We start from the raw sequence: 24,364 nt of genomic DNA on the forward strand, positions 1-24,364 counted from the left end.
CCTATTATCAATATGAGCCTTTAGAAAAGTGAAACTCAGAAAAGAGTGAGTGTTCGGCCGAGGGTTTATGGGCCTGACATGTGACAGGTGTGTTAACCTTTGTTGCTTCAGCACTTCTATCTTTATTGTAGTAACAAACTCTTTCAGTTCAGCGCAGGATGATATTTTGCTCATAAAAGTTAAAAGAAGGCCGTTCTTCTACTCAGGGGTATTGTGTAATAGGTTTTCTGGGAACTGGGAGTGTGAATTGATGTGTGTTAACTGTAGTATGGTTTGATTGTATATGTGGGTAAAGACTTCAGGGTTATGTTTCTATGTTTATTGGAGTGTGATTGTCGCAGACAATAAAGATTCATCTTATCTTATAAGTAAAGTATTTTTACTGTGTATAGTTATCAGACCTCTTACAGTTGCTCAAAGCTGCAGGACCGATCTTAATTTAGGCTACTTTTGTACATATATGTGGCATTTAACATGCTTTTAGATGATTGACACACTGGTGGTGAAGTCTAAATTATATGCATGTAAAATGGTGATCATTTCAGAGGAAATCAGTTAAACAAGGAGAGGAATGAACTACCTGTGTGGTCCTGGTTTTAGAGCATCCTAGAGATGGGCTGTGGTGTCTCATCCTTCTGCTCAGCGTTATTGCACATGCCAGTGTTTGTGACCAGAGCAAGGACTTTCCCCAAGCGTACAAATCAATAGAAACCTTGATGTGTTTCAGGCCGCCTCGCTGTGTACACGCATTTATTTTAATGCAAGCTCATAATCTGGATTGCTCATATTCCTATTGATCCCTTTATTTAAATCTATAGCAGCCACATTAGAGATGCTGCTGTTCTCCATTATCTGGTCCTCCCGCAGGTATGGATCCCCCCTCCCCACTTGATGCGCGCTGTGCTGCCCCCTGCTGGCCACAGTCGCACATTTTCACACAATTATCTGTACTTTTTACTCCTTACATTTTAAAAACAGCCTCGTTACTCTATTTCATTTCGGCCTTTAAAAAAAACTATCCAGTAAATTGCTCCATCCGGATAGAGTGAATTTGGTTGTGGTTGTTTCAGATGTTCTTGTCCAGTTTTGTTTTTACATCCGTTCCCTCAGATTCCTGCAACTAAACTTGGATGTAAATTCCAATAAAGGTTAGGATAAATGATAACATGCCTCTGAAGTTTGACTTTTTGCACCATTACAATACTTATAGGCAACTAGTCATCATATCTCCTGCTCTCTGAAACACATGTTAATGCTCAATAGTACACATATAGGTTCTTTAATATATTTGCATTATAAGATGCATTCATTTTCAATGGCTTTTGTCCTTAATGGCTTTTTTCCCCCTTACATTACTTTTACTTTTTTACTTTAAGTAGTTTTGAAACCAGTACTTTTATACTTTTACTCGAGTAAAAAACTTGAGTTGATACTTCAACTTCTACAGGAGTATTTTTAAACTCTAGTATCTATACTTCTACCTGAGTAATGAATGTGAATACTGAAGACACCTCTGAACACAGAGTTGTTTGGGAGGAAGTGTACGTCTCTGGTCAATGGTCTTACACTTACCTCCTCCTCCTCATCATCATGCTCCTGTGGACACGCTGCTCCTGGCTGTACAGATACACCCCAGGACTTGTTGAGACCTCCATGTTGAGGCACACACGCCCTTTTTAGGACAAGCCACTGAAATAGATTCATCAGTTATTCCATGCTTTCAGTGGTTTCATTGAAAGTTCTCGTAGTTGCCGTCTACATCCTCATCGGACCACAAGACTCCTCCTGGTCAGTGGGAGGAGTCAGCTGAGGACGGATGTCTTGCTTGCTTAGTTTCCTCGTGAAAATGAGCCGCCTCAACTCTTCTTCCTGCTGATTTTGGCCCTTTATGGCACTTTTCCACTAGAACTTACTCAGCTTGACTCGCCTCCACTTAGTTTGGTACTTTCCCACTAGGGTACTAACTATTGATGCACCGATTAATCGGTAACCGAAATTGTTCGGCCGAAAATGGCAAAAAAACACTTTCGGTGTTCGGTGGAATAAGTGGCGAAAAAAACCAAACAATTAATAACGGCGTTGTAATATAAGGAAATAGACTGGCCACTCCGTCCCGTAACGTTGTGCACTACATAAATCGTTGGCCAACCAAAAACTAACCCCATAAGAATTTTACCAACATTCACCAGGAGGTGGAACCAAAACAACATAATGCTGGGAAATTAAAACATTTTAATTTTTTTATGTTCAATAAATATTTTCTACCTTGTAATTTTGCAAAAGATTTTTTTCTTTAAAAAGCAAAATGCCTAAATCAAATGTATTTGATTTATGCAATGGTGAAAAAATTGGCAAAATAAATGAAAAACTGCTGAAGAACCATGTTCGGTATTGTTCAGTATTCGGCCAAGTGTTTATTATTATTTTCGGTTTCAGTTTTGGCCACAAATTTTCATTTCGGTGCATCACTAGTACTAACGTGCCGAGTAGATACTTTTCTGTTACTATTCTGCTGAGGTTCTAAGCGGCTGAGTCGGCTGTATCTGACATCATCACACTACAGGCCACCGATTGGTCGGGAGGTTGGAGTCAGACGTCTGAGTCAGGAGGTGGAAATCAGCGAAAGAGCGACTGACGACTTCTTGTTCATTTTATTCGACAGGCAACGGCAGCAAAAGTCTGTTTCATGATCCAACTCTGAGGTGCAGATGTTCATAAACCTGGTGCTGAGGAGAGAATTAAAAATGGATCTAGACGGGCGATAAGGAACGACCAGATCTACCAGGAGCTCTGTCACTTCATAGCTGCTCGGGGCTCCAGCTGACTTTTCAGCAGCGCCGAGACAAACTAAAAACTATTAAAAAGCGTTGCAGCTTGAATCTTCTCTCACTCTCATTTTTTAACTTGGTATGGAACACAAGCCATAGATCCAGCAGCACATCTATCATCTCCTCCAGGTTCTACATCTTTAGTGTTGTTGTCTTCTTGGAAAAGTGCCATTAGAGTTTTGTTTCTCTGAGGACTCAACAGAACCCCCCCCATGCTGGTTTGGTTAGAACCTCCTTCATGGTTTGAGTGTTGTCTCATAAGTTTTTAACATGTGTGTTCTCCCTGCAGTTGTTCTTGGGCCTGTCCTTCCCCTACGAGGGTCCCGCCCCCCTGGAGGCCATCGCCAACGGCTGCGCCTTCCTCAACCCCAAATTCACCCCCCCGAAGAGCAGCAAGAACACAGACTTCTTCAAGGGGAAGCCCACCCTGAGAGAGGTGAGCGGAGGATAGAGCGTAGCAGGTTGCAGGTTCCCCGCCCGTGTTTCTGGTCCTCACCTGTTAACGCCCCCCCCCCCTCACCTGTGTCTGCAGCTGACCTCACAGCACCCGTACGCCGAGGTTTACATCGGCCAGCCGCACGTGTGGACGGTGGACATCGAGAACCCTGCGGAGGTGGAGCGGGCGCTGCGCAGCATCCTCAGCCAGAAGGTGAGCGGAGCAGAGGGCTCGGGCCGGGACAAAGGCCCGGTTCACGGGCCGGCCTGCTGATCAGTGAGACCGCCGCCCACCAGGCTCCGGCCCGGCCAGCCGGACAACAAAGACCCAGCTGTTTGGGGTCTGGTCCTGATCATGAGTCTGTAGGAGTCGGGACGCGTCACGGGGATGATGATTGTGATGTAGAATTGTCAAATTGGTTTAATTCACCGTACGAATTGTTACAGATTACTTTTGTAATACTGTATTTGACCCGGTCTTTTACGTTTTGACCGTATAGAAACATAATTCTTGCCATTGTAAGAATGAGATGTACCTGCTGTACTGCTTTCTATTATTTTACCTCTTTTCTTATCATTTTATTTCATTGTATTTGTTATTTACTGTTTAATTGTGTCTTGCCGCTTTTAATGTTGATGCACTTTGAATTACCTTGTGTTGAATTGTGCTATACCAGGGGTCGGCAACGCGGCAACTCTAGAGCCGCATGTGGCTCTTTAGCGCCGCCCTAGGGGCTCCTGGAGCTTTTAAAAAATGTTTGACCTTTTTTTTTTTTTCCCTTTTTTCCTTCTTTTTTCTTTTTATTATTTTTTCTTTTTTTTCTTCTTTTCTTTTTTCCTTTCCTTTTTAATCTCAACATTTCGACTTTTTTCTCGACATTTCGACATTTTTCTCAAGATTGTACTTCAGATTTTGCCCCTACAACATTAATCTTGACATTTCAGTTTTTTTGTTGAAATTTCGACTTTTTTCTCGACATTTCGACTTTTTTCTCAAGATTGTACTTCAACATTAATCTTGACATTTCAACTTTTTTGTTGAAATTTCAACTTTTTTCTCGACATTTCGACTTTTTTCTCGAAGTGCATAATGAAAAAAAAATCTCCCCCCAGTTCTAACTAATATAGAAACATGCAGCATGTGTTGCCTTCATTCTAAGGCTTATACAAGACACAGTCATTTTTTGCGGCTCCAGACATATTTGTTTTTTGTGTTTTTGGTCCAGTATGGCTCTTTCAACCTTTTGGGTTGCCGACCCCTGTGCTATACAAATAAACTTGCCTGACTGATGCTGGTGGTTCTGATCCGTGTTTGTGTTTGTGAGCAGATCGAGCCGTACCTGCCCTACGAGTTCACCTGTGAGGGGATGCTGCAGAGAGTCAACGGCTTCATCGAGAACCAGGTACCGGTACCGGCAGGGGTGGGGGGGCGGTGGGGGGTTCCAGCACCCGGCTGACGTGTGTTTGTCTCGTCCCCAGGACTTCTGCCACGGCCAGGTGATGTGGCCGCCGCTCACGGCCCTGCAGGTGAAGCTGGCCGAGCCGGGCCGCTCCTGCAAGCAGGTCTGTCAGGAGGAGCAGCTCATCTGTGAGCCGTCTTTCTTCCAGCACCTGAACAAGGACAAGGACCTGGCCAGGTGGGACATGCACACACACATGCACACACACACATGCACATACACACACGTACACAAACGCATGCACACACACACACACAAATATATATATATATATATATATATATACACACACCTGCACCTGTCGTTGTGATGTTGAGAGGCCACTAGGTGGCAGCACAGGACCAGGGGGTGCAGGGATGACTGGTTTCAGCTCGTGTGTGTGTGTGTGTGTGGGGGGGGGGGTTAGTTTGGCATGGACTGATACATGTGTATGTGTGTATATATGGGTCAATGACGAATAAGGATTTTCAACAGATCAATTTTTTTAGTTTTTTTTTTTTTACAAGTTTTCAGTATTATACAAAATGGTTGTTTTTTAATGGTCGTGCCACATGATATTTCATAAAATGGACGTCATCAGTCAAACTGTGTGTGTATATTATGATGGAAATATAAATACAAATGTGTTGCAATCTTACACACTACAAGACATTTCAGAAATCATGCCAGATAGGGCAGAAGATTCAAAACAAGTCATGGTCAGACGGTCGCACCACATGACATTTTGACGCTTAAAACAACAACAAAATCCCAAATAACTAGTATTTTTTTGTAAAATTCAAGTGAGACCATATGTGGGACAGGTAGGTCATATATATGATATTTTCTTATCCATTTAAACCTTTTTGGAATTGAAAATATAGGCGTCACGTCATTGACTCATGTATATGTGTGTGTATGTATATATATATATATATATATATATATATATATATATATATATATATATATATATAATGTATATATAATGTGTGTGTGTATATATCAGGTTTGGTATGGACTGATACATGTGTGTATATGAATGTGTGTGTATATACAGTATATGTGTATATGTGTCTCCTTCAGGTTTGGCATTGACTGCCAGACGGTGGAGTCCAGCTCCGACATCTTGGTTCCGGCCTACAGCGACTCCCGCCACCACTGCGTCCTGCAGTCGGACCTGCTGCTGTTCAGCTGCGCCGGCGCCCACACCTCGCTGCGCCGCATCTGCCCCTGCCGCGACTACCTGAAGGGGCAGGTGGCGCTGTGCACGGACTGCCTATAGCCCCGCCCCTCGCTGGGGGGGGGCAGGAGGACAATCACACACGGAGCAGACGGACAGAAACACTGACGCTCCGTGTTCGTTCCTCATATTTATTGTTTCCCCGAGCAGCCGACTCCCCCGGCCCCCGGGGGGGCACCAGTCCAGGAAGCTGTGTGGATTACTTGAAAGGACAAAGGGAGCCACCCAGACACATATCACACACCTCTGCCCCCCGGTGACCCCCCCACCCCCGTCCTCCTCCGACTCCTCCATCCACTCCTACTGCTCAAGACTGAAACGGTTACTATTTAGGTAGGTTTGCACTGGACCCCCCCCCCCCACACACACACACACACACACACAGTTTTACACTGTAACCATCTTGTTCCTCTTCTCCACAATGAAGAGCGCCGATGAGTCCAGATTTTTATTTCTGGGAGTTTTATCACTTCCATAAACATCCTGTAGACTTTAACCCCCCCCTTTCCTTGTTGTTTAAGTTGCACAATCGCTTTAAACGACTTAATTCAGAGTTGTAAAGACGATCGAGCGTGTTTTTGCGGCTCTGCAGAAAGTGTAAGAGTTGTAGGAATGTTTCTGAACTGCCGTAGAACACGCCGCTTCACGCAGCAGAACCTCGTCCACCGATAATCATTCGGATCTTAATTTGCCGGCAAGCAGAGTGAAAACGCTTGAGGATCGTAAAGTTGGCAGGTTTTGTGGGGAAAAAGGGGGAAATGCACTAAGTGAATCTATTCAGAGGTTTAACAAGAAACTAGTGACACTGTATATTGTTCATAAGGGTTTTGAAGTTTTTCCTTTTTGTATTTAATTTATATAAAAAGATCTTTATCTCTGTATTTTGCTGGAAATCTGTTGTTTTTTTTTTGGTTGTTTTTTTTTATTTATGGCAGGGGTGTCTTTTCCTTTTTTTTTTTCTTGATGCAAGATTTTTTTTATTTATGGAGGGTAATTTAAGGAAAATAAAAGAAGCATTCATGTTTCCGGTGCATGATGAGGAGGCTCTGCCTGCTGCTCGTCAGCTCTGAGAGGTGATGGGAGGAGAGATCTGGTTATTCACCGGGGAGCTGGCCTGATTGGAGATAAATCTGCATCTGTGAGTCGAGAGAGGAAGCTGAGGCTGTTTGGAGGATCAGGGAGTCATGAGGAGACGAGGCTCACGGTACCGGAGATGATCCCCATCATTAGAGCAGCGCAGTACCACCTCTGACCACACGGGGGCAGCACACCACAGGATTATTGGACGATGCAGCAAAGGCACGTCTGGTGGGGTAAAGTGGACGTATTAGTGTTAGAGTATTAGGGCTATACAGGAGGAAAAATACTTGAGAGGGGAAGATTGTTTTTTTATGGTGCACTTTGAGGAAAAAAGTCGAAATGTCGAGAAAAAAAATCGAAAGGTCGAGATTAATGTTGAAATAAAATTTCAAGAATAAAGTTGAAATTTTGCCCTTTTTCCTCAATATTTCAACTTTATTCACGAAATTTTGACTTTTTCCTTGAAATTGTACTTTTTCGAGAATAAAGTTGAAATACATTTGGACTTTTTTCTTGAAATTGTACTTCAACATTAATCTCGACATTTCGACTTTTTTCTCAAAGTGCACAATAAAAAAAAAACTCGAAATGTCGAGATTTATGTTGAAATACAATTTTGAGAAAAAAGTCAAAATGTTGAAATTAAATACAATTTCAAGAATAAAGTCGAAATTTTGCCTTTTTTTTTCAACATTTCAACTTTATTCACGAAATTTTGACTTTTTTCTCAACATTTCGAGTTTTTTTCTTGAAATTGTACTTCAACATTAATCTCGACATTTCGACTTTTTTCTCGAAGTGCATAATGAAAAAAAAATCTTCCTCTAAAATATTATTTTTCTCCTCCCGGCCCTAATACTCTTCCATAAAAGTGGTACTACAGGACAGTCAGCGTAGCATCCTTACCCCCCCCCCCCATGTGGTCAGAAGTGGTATTACTACATAGAGTAGATTTAAACCGTATAAATAAAACATGTTTTTGTGCCAGATGATAAGCGAGTCCTGATGCAGATCAGTGATTGAAAACTGACATCTCCCTCCCATCACGCCTCAGGCGGGCGAGGAGAACAGGCTCCTCACGACGTCGCAGCAGCTCCGACACCTTGTGCTTTTACTTCATTCATTTCTTCTGTTTGCACAAAAATCAGAATGATGGAATCATTCACTTAACCTCTTCACCTCTTCTGCTGTCTCTCGACGTGTTCATACGTTTCTCTTCTTGTTTTTTTTACGTGACCGTTTTGCCGCCAAGTTATTGTCGATAACATGATGTGCCTTTTTTGTTGTTGTTTTGTTTGTTTCTGCTTCTGTTTGACAGTCGACGGAGTCACTTAAATTAAAACCTGAAAACTAGACCGCGGGCCCCACATTTGAGAAATCCTTTTTCCACATGGGTGTCGTTTAAATTGAGATAATGTTTATAAATCAGTCCGAACCTTGATGCTTGTTCGGTTCAGCTGCTCGTGCTGGAGAAGGTTCAGTAACCTGATGTTTGACACGCGCTTCTAGGAACACCGGAGGTCATATGGTCGGTCCGAGATGCTCGGCGGTGATCGCTTTAACCCATTAGGCCAACAGTAATCAGATTATTGCAGCAGATGTGGAAGAAATGGACGTTGTGATCTTTTATTGCCTTAAACTGATTACTGGTAGCGGTCCGCTGCTCAGAGCTGAGCACGTGAGCCGTGGGCTCCGACCCGCCCGCCGCTTCCCCCCCCACCATCAGCTGTTTTTGTTCCCAGAGCATCCAGAACCCTTTGTTGACCTCAGCATTGAATGTCTCTGTAAAATAATAAAGAAAACCTTTTTACAGCCACTCAAACGTATCGATACTTGTTTTGTGAAGCTCTCGGCCCAAGCGGTTTGTTCTCAGTCCTCGACCAGTTAGAGGGGATACAACTTTATTTTTAAATAAATCTTTTTTCTGTGACAAACGGCTCAGTTTCTGGATTTTGTTCAACATCACAGCAACAGACAGAGTGAGTATTTACACAGAGCTGCTCCCCGCAGAAACACAAGCCTTGGGTTTACATGAAGTCCTGCAGATGGAGCACAGTCACGTGTGTGTGTGTGTGTGGCGTCACAGCACGCCGTGGACGTTCAGTCATCGCAGCAAGCAGGAAAAACAAGCTCATCCTCCCGGGACGTCCAAACATCTCAGCCGGACCAAACTCCTCGAGCTTCAGCCTCCTCCAGTCGGTTATAATAATAATATATAATAAGATCAAGGCTTTATGCTGCGTTCCATTTACCTCTGAAGTCGGAACTCGGAATGACGTCACAGCCGAGTTATCAGCGTTCCAGTTACAAAGTAGGTAAACAAGTTTGTAGTTCGCATATACCACATGAAAATGTAAATTACACTATAACAGCATATATAAGCCGAACAATACTTGTATACGACTGATTTAGTGTGACCAAAACTAGAATGAAGTGCTACGAATTTTTACAGAGCTCTCTTCTACTGTTTACAACCGGGGCAGCCATCTTGGAATGGTAACTCGGGGGTGGTGAAGACTCTCCCACTTTCCCAGTGGGAAATCACACTTCGAGGGGCGTTCCAGTTGAAAAATCCGACTGGGAACTGGGAAATCCCCACTTCCGAGGACAAATGGAACGCGGCATTAGTCCAGAGCAGGAGGGACCGAGCTGTTTCTTATTCCTCCAGGGGGAAGAAAGTTAATGATTAATGGTAATTTTTAATTATTATAACAAGGTTTTTATTACTTGACGAGTCAATATTTTAAAAAGCGCCATAAAAGTTCAGTTATCCTTTAAATCCTCTCCCAAACAGCAGCTCAAGATAAGCCAGGGCTCATGTTGACTCATGACGGAGAAGATAAACACTGGCTCGTGGCGTTTAAAACGTATCAACAGGTTATTAGATGCACATTACTTAACCTAACGCAGTGTCAGTTTGGTTTTATTGATGAAAGTATTATATATTAATGTAAAATTCAACATCATGAGATGCACATTCACTACAGTCACTGAGACCTGATAAAAGGACCGAAGCTGCTGCTTTTCTCACTGACATTCAGTACTCGAGTTGTAAAGAAAATCAGGGGGGATGGTGGATTTTATCATATGGGGACAGATAATTTGTGCTGATTACAAATAATATAATATATTACAAATAATAGCAGTGACCAAAACACCTGCAGAAATACTGCAGGAATGACATAGCAGCAGTTAAATGCAGCCTTCTGTAAGCTTTAAATATCCACTGGGCTTACATCAAATACATTAAAACACAACAATAAAAAACAGTTTTCTGAACTTATCAATATGACTCTGTCCTTCACAGGATAAGTAAAATGGATCACTGCAAAAACTCAAAATCTTAACAAGAACATTTGTCTTATTTCTAGTTAAAATGTCTCATTTTAGTAAAAAAAATCTCATTACATTTAAAACAAGACTCATCACTGGAAAAAAACAACAATTTTCACCTGTTTCAAGTAGATTTTCACTTAAAATAAGTAGAAAAATCTGCCAGTGGAACAAGATTTTTTTGTAATAAGAAGATAAATCTTGTCCCACTGGCAGATTTTCCTACTTATTTCAAGTGAAAATTTACCTGAAACAGGTGAAAATTGTCAAATTTTTCTGGTGTTATTTTTCTGGCGATGACTCTAAATGTTGAAATAGCAGTAAAACCACTAATTGATGAAGTGACATAAGGGATGGAAAGTTTTACAGGGGGGATGATTTTGTCCGTTTTTATTTCAGGGGGGATGCCATCCCCCCTCATCCCCCCTCAACTCGAGTACTGCTGACATTAATACAAAAAAAAAACAAGAAAAGCACAACAATCCTACATTTTACCAGCCGGAAATGCTGTAAATTAACTTACATAAACCATGTAACGTGAAGTCTGAGGAAGGGGGAGACGCAAATTAAGCTCGTGATATAACCAGATCAGCTGACTTCGGTCCATCTTTACTCGGCTGGTTCGCTAAAAACAGAAAAGTTGTACTTGTACTGTCCTCACATACAACCGTGTGCTTGATTTTTACCCCTAAATAAATATGTACGCGGTGAATATTGTCTCTTTTCAGAGTAAACATTCAGTAGATGCACAAACTGCACGTTCAAATATCTACACATATTTGTTGCAGTAGCGGCTGCTGGCCAGCAGGGGGCGCGGATGGGCGCTGTGTTCCCCGGGCCGGCTGATGAATCGAGGCGTTTCCTGTCCGTTTCTCCTCTGTTTAGACTCTTACTGGGGGGGGGTTGAGTCGGGTCACGACTCTCTCGTATGACTGAATGCCAAAACGGCTGATTTTCATTCATCAGCGCTGTAAGCCGGCGCTGGGAAGCTGAAACGGCGCCGGCAGAAATATTGGGCCGTTCAGCGTGTGCTTATGTACCTGCTCCCTGTGCCAAATGGGCCCTGTATTGATATGCCCTCTCAGCAGCAATAAAGAGGTAAAACATCATTAATAATCGGCCACATCCATCAGCTTGACCAGCCGTTCTGCAGCGTTTTACAGCCCGGCTGAGCCGAGGCCCCCAGGAACCCTGGGAAAAAAGAATCTATGTTGTGACGGGAGATGGAGGAGCTGGAGTAAATCAACTTTGCTGGATGGAAAAATCTGTTGCTTTTGAGGGTTTGTGGCCCCCCGGGGCCCGTCTTTCTCCGTACCCTGCAGTCCGAGCCGGTCACCTCGACCTGCCTGGAGTCGTCCGGGTTGGATGTGGCGGCGTGGAAAAAGCAGGCTGCCCCTTCGTTGTGCAGGAGACAGATTTGGACATATGTACACTGAACTGTAAAATACTGAAGCGGTGGCGAGTCTCCCTCGGCTGACGCGCCGGCGATGGTTCCAGGCTCTGACGGACGCCCTCGCCGCCGCCTCCAGGGACTGCAGGGAGCGTCTCCAGTCCCCGTCCTGTCAGTCACTCAGCAGCCCTCCCCCTCCCCCGCCTCCTCCCTCCCAAACCTTCGGCCGGCCGGCTGTCCGTCACTCGAAGCGCTCGTAGTTCCTGGTCTGCCGAATCCGGGGGATCATGTCCAGCAGCAGCCTGCAACAGAAACACACCGTTACCTACTCTCGTTTTCTGATGCTCTTCTGCACCAGAGCTTTTATTTGGGCTTTTGAAGCCAACGCTAAAACACCGTGACCTCTCAGACTTGTACGGAAGAGTATTAGGGCCATGCAGGAGAAAAGATATCTGAGAGGCGAAGATTTTTTTCATTATGCACTTCGAGAAAAAAGTAAATGTCGAGAAAAAAAAGTCAAAATGTCGAGATTAATGTAGAAATACAATTTTGAGAAAAAAGTCAAAATGTTGAGATTAAAGGAGCTTGAGGCCGGATTGTGGCAAGATTTATGAAAAAAATCTGTATACATTATCGTATCCGTATATAAATCCATATACACAAGTTTTCTAGTAATAATGTCAGATGAAGCGTTCCAAACCAAAAAGAATGAGCCCTCTAGTGTATCTCTCCTTTGCCTTGAACAGGCTGTGTGCTGCAAAATGTGCTGCAATTCGGTCCCGAATTTCCCGCGCTGTCCTGCGGATGTGACGTCATGTGCGTTCTCCCCGTTCTCCCGTGCCAGCTTCACTGTTGGCTGCAGTACCCCCAACGGCCGTCGTGGTGAAGGGTGGCGCTAGAGAGTCTCATTTCTTAAAAGGAGCCTCAAGCTCCTTTAAATACAATTTCAAGAATAAAGTCGAAACTTCGTGAAAAAAGTCGAAATGTCGAGATTAATGTTGAAATACAATTCCATGAATAAAGTCGAAATTCCGAGAATAAAGTTGAAATACATTTTGACTTTTTTCTTGAAATTGTATTTCAACATTAATCTCGACATTTCGACTTTTTTCTCAAAGTGCACAATAAAAAAAAGTCGAAATGTCGAGATTAATGTTGAAGTACAATTTTGAGAAAAAAGTCAAAATGTTGAAATTAAATACAATTTCAAGAATAAAGTCGAAATTTCGTCTTTTTTTAAAACATTTCAACTTTATTCACAAAATTTTGACTTTTTTCTCAACATTTCGACTTTTTTCTTGAAATTGTACTTCAACATTAATCTCGACATTTTGACTTTTTTTTCCGATATTTCGACTTTTTTCTCGAATTGCATAATGAAAAAAAAGTCTTCCTCCTCTAAAATCTTATTTTTATTTTTCTCCTGCCTGGCCCTAATACTCTTCCGTAGACTTGAGTCTGGAAGGTCTGAAGAACTGTTTCATGGTGTGAGCACTGATCTGATTCAGGTGGTTGCTTTCTTTGTTTCTTAACATTTGTGTTTAGAATCAGATAAAGAATATCGACTTATATATATATATATATATATATATATATATATATATAAAACTAAGGAGGGTTCAGAGCCATGCTTCTGCCCTCCAGATGTTTACTAACCAAGACTTTCCACGACCAACCGCAGCCGTGCAACATTTTAGAGCCGCAAAGAAGAACCAGGTGCTCCTGGTAAAACTGGCGTGTTGGAAGGTGCTTAGTCGTAAACGCTCACCATACTTATATTTGACTGTATCTGCAAGTATCTTCTACTGCTATCACTAACTCAAAACTGCATGTATGGATGGATGTTTTTAGTGGAGAGGCTCCGTTTTTGTGGTTTCATGTGTTTGTGAACATGGCGGTCGCCGTATTTTAGTCCACTCATCTACTTTTTGATTTTTTTCTTCCCTTCTTTACGTTTTCCTCTGCCTGCTCAACGCAGGTCTTAATCTCAGTCTTCGGTTTGTCCCGATGAACCCCCCCCCCAGACCCTGACGGGCTTCTTGGCTTTAAGCTTGTGATTATTTAAAGTCTCTTAACTGTCGGCTGTCATAAAAAACAAACAGAAGCGGTTCAGAAGACTGATTTTAGCTGCCGTTCGCATCATTATGAACGAAACATGATCAAATTGTTGTTTCTCCTTGCAGAGAAACAGTATTTCTCCTCTCAGGCTAAATAACTCAGTCATGCTCCCGCCTCGCTGCCAGTTAACCAATTACCTGCGAGCTGCTCCAGTTTATCCTAAACAGACTTTTGTGTGTGACTGTAACTGGAATTAAACATGAAAACGCACGAGCAGATGGACGATGGTCCGGCTCAGTGTTTGGGGCCGTTCTTCTTCTGGAGGTGAAAACCACACCGTCATCGCCGCCAGGCATCAAACGCAGCTTTGTTGCGTTAATGAGGATCCGTGACCCGGTCTGCAGGAGATGACCGGCCTGCTGCCGGTAATCAGAACCAGCAGCTTCACGCCGTTTACAGACTGAACCGTCTCCGCCTCGTTCCCACCACTCACTGGTAGGGCTGGGGATCCATTAAAGTGTCAAGAATGGATTCTGATTCTTAAGATTCAGAATCGATTATCAAGATTTGATTCAATTCGATTCCGATATTGATTTGGGTTAGTGTTATTAAAACAGTTTTTTCAGCTGTTGCATGAATGATATGACTGTAGTTATGCAACATATGAATACTAGTATTATATTGAGATTCAACAGCAAGTATTGGCAGCTAATGATGCTGTAAGGACCAATCACCTCCCAGAATGTTGATAGAACTGCTTTCTGAAACATTGTGTGGGTCAGAATTATCAAACAGATCCAGGGAGGAAACAGAGACGTATGAAATCGGCTTTATTTTTCCCCACATTCCATTTTTATTTTTTCCATTTTTGGTCTATTTCGATTTTTAAGTTTTGAGAATTTGTTTTTTAGCATTTTATGCAAATGTAACCCCAAGACAGTATGTAAAGTAATGAAATGTAGACAATTCATGCAGTTATAACTGAAAACTTTAATGTTTTCATATCTTTAAACATATTTAAAGGCAAAAACATGGCACTAGTTAGTCTCGTGTTCAACAAAACATTCCTTTTTTGGGCATAAACAAAAAAATACCAAAAGTTGTAATGTAATGATGAAAAAAAATCGATCTTTAGACATACGAATCGATTTTTAGGAATTAATATGAGAATCGATTTAGAATCGGAAAATCATTTTTTCAACACAGGCCTACTCACTTGACTCCGTAGGCGAGGATGATCAGGCCGATGAGGACGCCGATGGTTCCGTCCAGGTACCACACCTTGGGCTCGTGCTTGAAGACCTCGGCGCTGATGAGGATGGAGAAGCCCATGACCCCCCCGACCAGCGAGTTGAACCCTGCAGGACAAAGATGGAGCTTTTCCACTAGGGGTCTAACGTGCCGAGTAGATACTTTCCTGTAACTATTCTGCAGAGCTTCTAAGCGGCTGAGTCGGCTGTATCTGACATCATCACTCTACAGGCCACCGATTGGTCGGGGGGCTGGAGTCAGACGTCTGAGTCAGGATGTGACATCAGAGAAAGAGCAACTCTGACAGCTTCTTGTTCATTTTATTTGACAAGCTATGGCAGCGCAAAAGTCTGTTTCATGATCCAACTCTGAGGTGCAGATGTTCATAAACCTGGTGCTGAGGAGAGAATTAAAAAGGGATCTAGACGGGCGATAAGGAACGACCAGATCTACCAGGAGCTCTGTCTCTTCATAGCTGCTCACGGCTCCAGCTTTTTCCAGTTTTTAACTTGATATGGAACACAAGCCACAGACCCAGCAGCACATATATCATCTCCTCCAGGTTCTACATCTTTAGTGTTGTTGTCTTCTTCGTTTAGATCACACAATCAAATACGTCACAGCAGCTTCTCTCCAACCTCCTACTTCTGCTCCAGGTGCTGAATTGTTATGGAAAAGAAACCAGGTCGAGTTGAGATGAGTAGAGCCGAGTAGGTGCTGGTGGAAAAGTGCCAAGAGTCAGCTGACGGGGTCGTTCACGAGGGCAGAGCTACTGAAGTAGAGGAACAGAGTGGAGGCTGGAAATGCCTCGGCCGTCCGCCACATGCCGGACGGCCGTCTCGCCGGGGCGAGAAGTGCGGCCGCGGCACAACTGTCACGCCCGCGGGGAATCTACACGCTGTGTGTTGACGTCAGAGCGTGTGTGTGTGTGTGTGAGTGTGTGTGCGTGTGTGTGTGTCACCGTTACCGTCGGTGATGAGAGCCCGGCTGGTCAGAACTCGGCCCAGCAGGAACTTGATCACGGCCAGGGTGATGCAGACCAGACCACTGACGATGGACACGCTGAACAGGAAGTCATCCTGAGAGAGAGAGAGAGAGGGGGGGGGGGGAGAGAAAGAGAGATGGAGAGATGGAGAGAGGAAGAGAAAGGGAGGGAGATGGGTTATGGGGATCATTCTAAATCAATGCATCATCTGCAGATTATGTAAAGCTACCGACACCAGCAGCAGCTCCTGCAGCTCACTAACGAACCAGTCTGTGCAGGAGGAACCTGTTTCCCCCCGACTACGTTCTCCAGCCCCCCCCACCAGCTCCAGCCACGGTTCATGCATAAAACCTTCTGCATGTCCTTCTGGTAGCTTTGTTGTTGAATTTCACAACAGACACCGGCAGCTAAACGCCTGAAATGCTGAAGCACAGAAGAAGGGAGGATGGAGGGGAGAGGTGTCTGAGAGGAGGAAGAGCTGCAGAGCTCTGGGCGCCTCTGCGGCAGCATTAATATTGCACTACGGCCTCCCAGCCATGAAACGCTGCTACATCAGAGAGGAGGCTGGGGGGGCCGGACTCCCCGGACAAATCATCCTAACCATCAAGTCCGGTGAGCTGAGCTCAGTCTCGTTTCATGCTTTACAGGAGCAGTTCTGGCAGATCTGGATGCGGCGTCCCGCAGGGATCAACACTGGGCCTCCTTCCCAATCAAACATGTCAATGACATGACGCTTTTTTTCAGTTTAAAATTAGAAATGAGAGAATATTGATTCATATAACGAGCATCAACACACAGAAATCTTGTTTTGGAGGGAAAAACCTGCGAGTCCAGAAGTGAGTTAAACACGGAACACGTCTGTCAAGTGTGACGCACGTGAACAGTAAAACAGAAGCTGCATTTCCAACATACGGTAGGTAAATATGTAAACTCTGCGGGGGTAGGGGGGGGTTCAGTTTCTGAATCTAACTGACATTAATTGGGCGCAGAGGAGCCGAGCGGAGCAGTCAGGTGTCAAACCAACATCGTCCTCCACCCCCGACGCCTGCTCCACCTAACCTGCATATCTGAGGAGCTGCTGCTTCATTAACATTTCATAGGGGGGGGGGGCTCATCATCTCCAGCTGTGGCGCATTAAAGGAGACTGGGAGGCTCAAACATACGGAAAAGTATTAGGGCCAGGCAGGAGAAAAATAAAAATTATCATTTAGAGGAGGAAGATTTCTTTTTCATTATGCACTTCGAGGAAAAAGTCAAAATGTCGAGATTAATGTTGAAGTACAATTTCAAGAAAAAAGTTGAAATGTTGAAAAAAAAAAAAGGCGAAATTTCGACTTTTTTCTTGAAATTGTATTTAATCTCAACATTTTGACATTTTTCTCAAAATTGTATTTCAACATTAATCTCGACATTTTGACTTTTTTTCTCAATATTGACTTTTTTCTGGAAATTTTGACTTTTTTCTCAACATTTCGACTTTTTTCTTGAAATTGTACTTCAACATTAATCTCGACATTTTGAATTTTTTCTCGACATTTTGACTTTTTCCTCGAAGTGCACAATGAAAAAGAAATCTTCCTCCTCTAAAATATAATTTTTATTTTTCTCCTGCCTGGCCCTAATACTCTTCCGTACAAACGATATTTCTGGGTTTGTGCAGCAGCACCAGAGGCCGGTGACGGAAGAGGAGCAGCTCCGTCGCTCCGCTGTGGTTTCTGCTGTGAAATGAATCAATAACGGACGTAAAAGAAGGAGAGATGGGTTTCCTCATGATGCCCATCAAAGACATCAACAATATTGATTAAAGTAGATTCCTCTGATGGCGTTCGTCAAGATCCATCACTCATTCTCACTCATCCGGTCGTGCAAACAGAAGCACAGCTTTGTGTTATTTATACCTACAAAGCTCAGATAAGATCTCTTTCAGATGCCAGTGACGCCACGGGCTCCTGCATGTTGGTGTTTGAGAGACCGGATCTTAAAACCTGTGATCAGGCTCCAACGGCACCGCTGAGCCTGAGAGAAGCCCGACACTCACCGTCTTCACTACAAATCAGCTCAGAGGGATATTCACTCCTCATCCCGCTCAGATCCTCAGCCCAGTTTCTACGGCGATGAAAATTGCCTAGCAACGGGGTGATAATGCTATTTGGAGACGTGTCAAAGCTGCGGCGTCTTCACACCTGAGATCTGTGACATTCTTGGCGCCTCGTTCGTACACACTCGCCGAGCGCACCGTGCACACGTGGAAAACAAGTTTAAATCTGCTCAGAATTGTATTTGTCGTGAGTCCGAGGGGTCGCGGGAAGCGTTCAACACCAGCCTCGCCACATGTGATCACCTGCACTAAATCTGCCTATTACCACCGGAAAAACATTGCTGGAATTAAGGGGTTTCTGTCTAAACAAGACATGGAAAAACGTATTCATGCATTCATTTTCAGTAGGTTGGATTATTGCAATGGCATCTTTACAGGCCTTAACAAGAAATCTATCAGGAAGCTGCAGCTGATCCAGAACGAGTCCTAACAAACACCAGGAAACTGGACCACATTACACCGGTCATGAAATCACTACACTGGCTTCCAGAGTTTAAAATCTTCCTGCTAGTTTGCAAAGCACTGAATGGTCTTGGACCAAAATACATGGTTGATCTGTTAGTTCCTGTGAAGCTCCCAGACCCCTGAGGTTCATCTGGATCTGGTTTGTTGTGGTTCCCAAGAACCAGAACCAAGCAAGGTGAGGCAGTTCAGTTATTCTGCTCCTCACCGGTGGAACAAACTTCCCGTAGACCTGAGGTCTGCTCCAACTGTCAGCTCCTTTAAATCAGGCCTAAAAACATTACCAATGTCACGGTTTTGTCACTTCCTGTTTTATTTTGAAGCCCGTGTCTTTGTGTTTGAGTTCTGGTTTGACCTTCCTGTTTCCCATCGGCCCTGATTGTCTGCACCTGTGTCTCGTTAACCCTTGTGTATATCTGGTCTCTTCCTCTTGCTCCCTGCTGGTTCTACTGTTTTGTTCCTCCATGTGCCATGTCACGGTTTTGTACTTTTGATTCTTGTTGAAGCTCTTTTTGTATCCTGCTTAGCAGTGTTTTTGGTTTTGTTTTAGTTAAATAAATCACATTTTTGGGACTCCTGCCTTCTGGTCTCCTGCATCTGGGTCCTACTACAACCTCCCTGACAACCGTTTACTGAAGAGTACTCTTAAATTAAATAAGAGTATTAGGGCCAGGCAGGAGAAAAAATATTTGAGAGGGGAAGATTTTTTTTTTAATGTGCACTTAAAATAAAAGTCGAAATGTCGAGATTAATGCTGGAATACAATTTCCAAAATAAAATCAACATTTCGTGAATAAAGTCAAAATTTCGTGAATAAAGTCAAAATTTCGTCTTTTTTCTCAACATTTCAACTTTATTCACGAAATTTCGACTTTATTCTTGAAATTGTATTTCAACATTATTCTTGACATTTCAACTTTTTTCTCGACGTTTAGACTTTTTTCTCAAACTGCATAATGAAAAAAAAATGTTCCACCCCTAAAATACTATTTTTCTCCTGCCTGGCCCTAATACTCTTCCGTACTACTGCCCTTACTTTTTAACAACTTGTTTTTTATTATTTTACCTCTTTTCTTTTCTTATTTCATTTTACTTGTTATTTACTGTTAAATTGCGTCTTGCTGCTTTTAATGTTGATGTAAAGCACTTTGAATTACCTTGTGTTGAATTGTGCGATACAAATAAACTTGGCTTGCCTGCAGGAACACAGTGTTTGGCGAGCTGCAACAACTTGGGCTGCATTTCTCTTCAGATTTGGATTTTCTCTGAACTTTTTATCCCCATGGTGCTAAAGATCTCTGAATTGCAGTCAAATCTCACCCAGATGGTCTTAATAAGACGGCTTTCCACAGATTTAAGGGGCTTTCAAATCCAGCTAAGCACAAAGAGTCATCTATAAGTGGGGTGATGAACTTCTGTTCGACCGCCAATCACTTTTATTAATTGAAGTAACAGTTTAAAACAGTGATGGCACTAAACAGCTGCAGGGCGGGCCAAAGGTTTCATCCACCAGCTGTCCGGGGACCAGAACCCGTCCCGTCGGACCCAGCGCCCGTTCAAAAAGTCGGACGGGAAGTAAATCAGCTTGATTGGAACCACACAAGGCGACTTGCTCCTGATGCCGTGAAGTATCTGAGTATTCTTCTCCTTTCTAATGTCGCTGCGGCGACGAGGCGAGGCGAGCGCCGCCGCTGCTCTGCCTCTCCGCTGCTCTGCCTCTCCGCCAAAGCTTTAAAAATATCCCCCAAATTCCAGAGAAAAATCAGATTACGCGTTCAACTTCTGGCCGGAGTTCACGGAACACAGAAACGCTGAGTGACCTTGTTTAGCCGGCCAGCTGTCAGTAATACGGCTGATGCGGAGCAAAGGACGCTAATGTCTTTAGAGCTGTGTTCCCTGAATGTGACACGGATAACATTATTCGTCCCGTATGGTGGATGCTTTAATCCTCGGCTCCATGCAGGGCCGTAGCCAGCATGGCGATGACGCGGGTCACATGCCCCCCCCCCTGAGTGTGCCAACTCACCACTTCAGGCAGCAGCTTGGTGGCCAGGTCGTGGATGGCCTTTCCCAGGATGCACATGGAGGAGAGGATGAAGACCACGCCCAGGATGACGCAGGCTCTGGAGGAGGACGGGAGGAACACGGGTCAAGCGGTGACCATTTAGCAGATCTTCAATAAAAAGGTTGTTCCACGGAGACATGTGGGCATTCGGGGAAATCAACCTTCAACACACTTCTGGAAGAAAAACTATAACAAAGTTGAACCAACAAATACACATGTGCTCATGAAGTAGCTCCGTTGATCACATCCAGATATCCCCATTAAACACAGCTAGTCTTACTGGGGTCCACATTAAAAATAATACATTTAAAAACATACAGTTAAAAACAAGACGTAAAGAAAATAACACGACAAACCTACATTAAACTTTATCGTACATGTAAATCATTATCTTAAAGCAAAAAAACATACATGAAACATTCCAATTAGGGATGGGCGGTATGGACTAAAAAATGTATCACGATAATTTCTGGCATTTATCCCGATAACGATAAAAATGACGATAAAAAAATACCAATTCAACTCCACCTTCGTAACTATAAATCTATCACCACATTCAGTCTTTGGAGCCCCTAAAACACTGCTCTAAAATATACTAAATACTACTAAACTACACTAATGGGAATTTCTCCTTCCTTCCTTCCTTCCTTCCTTTCTTTCTTTCTTTCTTTCTTTCTTTCTTCCTTTCTCCTTCATTCCTTTCTTTCTTCCTTCCTCCTTCCTTTCTTCCTTCCTTCCTTCTTTCCTTCCTTTCTCCTTCATTCATTTCTTTCTTCCTTCCTTTCTTCCTTCCTTCTTTCCTTCTTTCCTTCCTTCCTTTCTCCTTCATTCATTTCTTCCTTCCTTCATTCCTTCCTTTCTTCCTTCCTCCTTCCTTCCTCCTTTCTTCCTCCTTCCTTCCTTCCTTCCTCCTTTCTTCCTCCTTCCTTCCTTCCTTCCTCCTTTCTTCCTCCTTTCTTCCTCCTTCCTTCCTTCCTTTCTTCCTTTCTCCTTCCTTCCTTCCTCCTTTCTTCCTCCTTCCTTCCTTCCTTCCTTCCTTCCTTCCTTTCTTCCTTCCTTCCTTCCTTCCTTCCTTCCTTTCTTCCTTTCTCCTTCCTTCCTTCCTCCTTTCTTCCTCCTTCCTTCCTTCCTTCCTTCCTTCCTTTCTTTCTTTCTTTCTTCCTGCTTCCTTCCTTCCTTCCTTTCTCCTTCATTCCTTTCTTTCTTCCTTCCTTCCTTCCTCCTTTCTTCCTCCTTCCTTCCTTCCTTCCTTCCTTCCTTCCTTTCTTCCTTTCTCCTTCCTTCCTTCCTCCTTTCTTCCTCCTTCCTTCCTTCCTTCCTTCCTTCCTTCCTTTCTTTCTTTCTTTCTTCCTGCTTCCTTCCTTCCTTCCTTTCTCCTTCATTCCTTTCTTTCTTCCTTCCTTCCTTCCTCCTTTCTTCCTCCCTTCCTTTCTTCCTTCCTTCCTTCCTCCCTACCTTCCTTCCTTCCTTCCTTCCTTCCTTCCTTCCTTCCTCCTTCCTTTCTTCCTTCCTTCCTTTCTTCCTTCCTTCCTTCCTTCCTTCCTTCCTTCCTTCCTTCCTCCTTCCTTTCTTCCTTCCTTCCTTCCTTCCTTCACGTACGTTCTGCATGGATTTAACACAGAACCATAAATCAGCTTCACACAAAAACGTCATCAACAGGAATTTATCATTTTTACCGCGAGATGACAAATTCTTACCGTGGGGAATTTTTTTGACGGTTTATCGTGAACGGTAAAATATCGCCCATTCCTAATTCCAATATACAGTAAAACATCATCTAGGCCATGAAAATCAGATCAAAAATACACCTTACCCTGTCCAGTATGTGTATATATATCTGTATAAGCGTGTGTGCGGGTATGGGATCCTATACATATGATATTCCAAAGTGTTTCTTAATTCTTCATTTGGATCAGTCTGAAGCTGCTGCTCGGACCGTTTACTGCGATGCTGCTTCTAACCTGGTTTTTCCTAAAGCCCGCACTTCCTTTGGCCAGAATTCATTTCAGTTCGCTGCTGCTAGTGATTGGAATCTGCAGCAAACACTTAAACACACATTCATCCCATTCTCCTCCTTCAAAAACACACCCCATCTGGGATCATTGCACATGTTTGTAACTCTTTTCTTTTCTCAACTCTATCACTTTTTACTCATATTTTTGTTATGTGTTGTGTGTTTTTTATATATGGTGTTTGTGCTGCCTCTTGCCCAGGTCGTCATTGTAAATGAGAAACTGTCCCCACCTCACCTACCTGGTGAAATAAAGATGAAATAAAAACAGTACAAATTCTTCTGCCGCTTGTCTGTCATATTTCTATCACATCTATTTGTCCTGCCTATTTCCATTTCATCACCAGGATATTCCCTCTAACGTGGTGCGTCTCAGCGCCTCCAGACTTTTTAAATCTCTATAATAATTCAATCTCATTTGCGTGTCTAAAACCTTTTCAGTGTCAAATATATTTCATGTTTCCCCGTCTCGAGGCGTAACATTCATCTAGCGTGGGTTTCGTGCTGAGATCCCTTGTGAATGCTGATGTGGAGCGAAACAGACGCCCTTTTAACCCCTGTACCCAATTAAGGAAGTCTGGACGAGCGCGGGAGTCGGCGCCGGCGTCTGCCGCGGTCACGCATGGTCGCCGGAGCGTGTGCGCTCACTTCTCCAGTCATATATTCAGTTCTGGGTTTTGACTGGAGGAGGTTGCCATGGCAACACCCAGCATCCCTCTGGGAAGTCCACAGCAGGACACAAACACACACACACACACACACCCCTCCAGCAGGCGTCCTGTTGCACATGATGGAAGTAAAAACCGCCGTTTTCTCCTCAAAAACTTGTTTCTGCATTAATTTATCAAAACGTGGGAGAAATATATGATCAATAATAATAAAACATCTCACTTCAGTACTCGTGATCCACCTCTCTTTCAAGCAGGAGCTCTACGTTTCTGTGGAACAAAAGACTTTAATTTGTCCGGCTCTGACACCGCCGGCATGTTACCGTGGCAACCAAGCGGTCCTCGGGTATTACCAATCCACCGCTTCTCCTTTGTCAGACTCAGACGGATCAAAGTACAGACCATCTCCAGCAGACCAACAAACACAAGTTAAGGTTTATTTATGAAAATATACGAGATCATACGCAGAAGAAGATGATTTTTGCTTTTCTGCATTTCAGACTGCAGAGGGTCAATAAATGAACCCCAGCAATTATTACATAAACATAACATAAACAATGGCAGGTAAAAACTCCCCTAGTGGGAGAAAAGCCTTAAGCCAAACATAGGTCTGGATAGAAGCTGTTCTTCTCCCAAATAACATCCTAAACTATAAAAATTGATGAAGAAATGCCTCCCATTTCAGAGTAAAGGTGCAACCTACAGTTATTAAGCATGGAGACATTTCTATTAGCATGTTGGGGGTTAAAGGTCACGGCACTCACATGTACTCGCGGTGTGCTGAGTGGACGGCGGCGGCGTTGCTGTACCGCCACAGCACGATGACCGAGGTGAGTACGTCCAGCGTGGCATCAAACTGCAGAGCAGAGACACAGGCGCGTTAGCTTGCGTTAGCTCACATTAGCTCGCGTTAGCTCGGCGGGTCCGGCCGGCACCGAGGTCTCGGACTGAACTTACCGCAAATCCGAAGGCTGAAGCACTGTGGCGCATGATGGACACCGCTGGAGGGAAAACAGAA

The 24,364-nt window shown here is 43.6% G+C and overlaps 2 protein-coding genes across 2 annotated transcripts in view; one reads left to right on the forward strand and one right to left on the reverse strand.

The window, feature by feature from the left end:
* Nucleotides 1-7,403, forward strand: part of mgat5 (alpha-1,6-mannosylglycoprotein 6-beta-N-acetylglucosaminyltransferase) — a 114,062-nt gene extending 106,659 nt beyond the window's left edge. The window contains exons 13-17 of the mRNA XM_061715719.1: nucleotides 3,118-3,264; nucleotides 3,361-3,477; nucleotides 4,592-4,666; nucleotides 4,743-4,900; nucleotides 5,789-7,403. Coding sequence (XP_061571703.1) covers nucleotides 3,118-3,264; nucleotides 3,361-3,477; nucleotides 4,592-4,666; nucleotides 4,743-4,900; nucleotides 5,789-5,987 — 696 coding nt within the window. The 3' untranslated portion in view covers nucleotides 5,988-7,403. The remainder of the gene's footprint in view (nucleotides 1-3,117; nucleotides 3,265-3,360; nucleotides 3,478-4,591; nucleotides 4,667-4,742; nucleotides 4,901-5,788) is intronic.
* A 4,549-nt stretch (nucleotides 7,404-11,952) lies between these two features.
* The window catches only part of LOC133424978 (transmembrane protein 163a), a 33,751-nt gene continuing 21,339 nt past the window's right edge, over nucleotides 11,953-24,364 (reverse strand). Inside the window, exons 3-8 of the mRNA XM_061715601.1 lie at nucleotides 24,304-24,347; nucleotides 24,111-24,202; nucleotides 20,629-20,725; nucleotides 16,025-16,136; nucleotides 15,023-15,164; nucleotides 11,953-12,050 (exon numbers count right to left, since the gene is read on the reverse strand). Of these exons, the coding sequence (XP_061571585.1) occupies nucleotides 11,990-12,050; nucleotides 15,023-15,164; nucleotides 16,025-16,136; nucleotides 20,629-20,725; nucleotides 24,111-24,202; nucleotides 24,304-24,347 (548 nt within the window). The 3' untranslated portion in view covers nucleotides 11,953-11,989. The remainder of the gene's footprint in view (nucleotides 12,051-15,022; nucleotides 15,165-16,024; nucleotides 16,137-20,628; nucleotides 20,726-24,110; nucleotides 24,203-24,303; nucleotides 24,348-24,364) is intronic.

Source organism: Cololabis saira, chromosome 24 (genome assembly GCF_033807715.1).
Source record: "Cololabis saira isolate AMF1-May2022 chromosome 24, fColSai1.1, whole genome shotgun sequence".
Classification (NCBI taxonomy): Eukaryota; Metazoa; Chordata; class Actinopteri; order Beloniformes; family Belonidae; genus Cololabis; species Cololabis saira.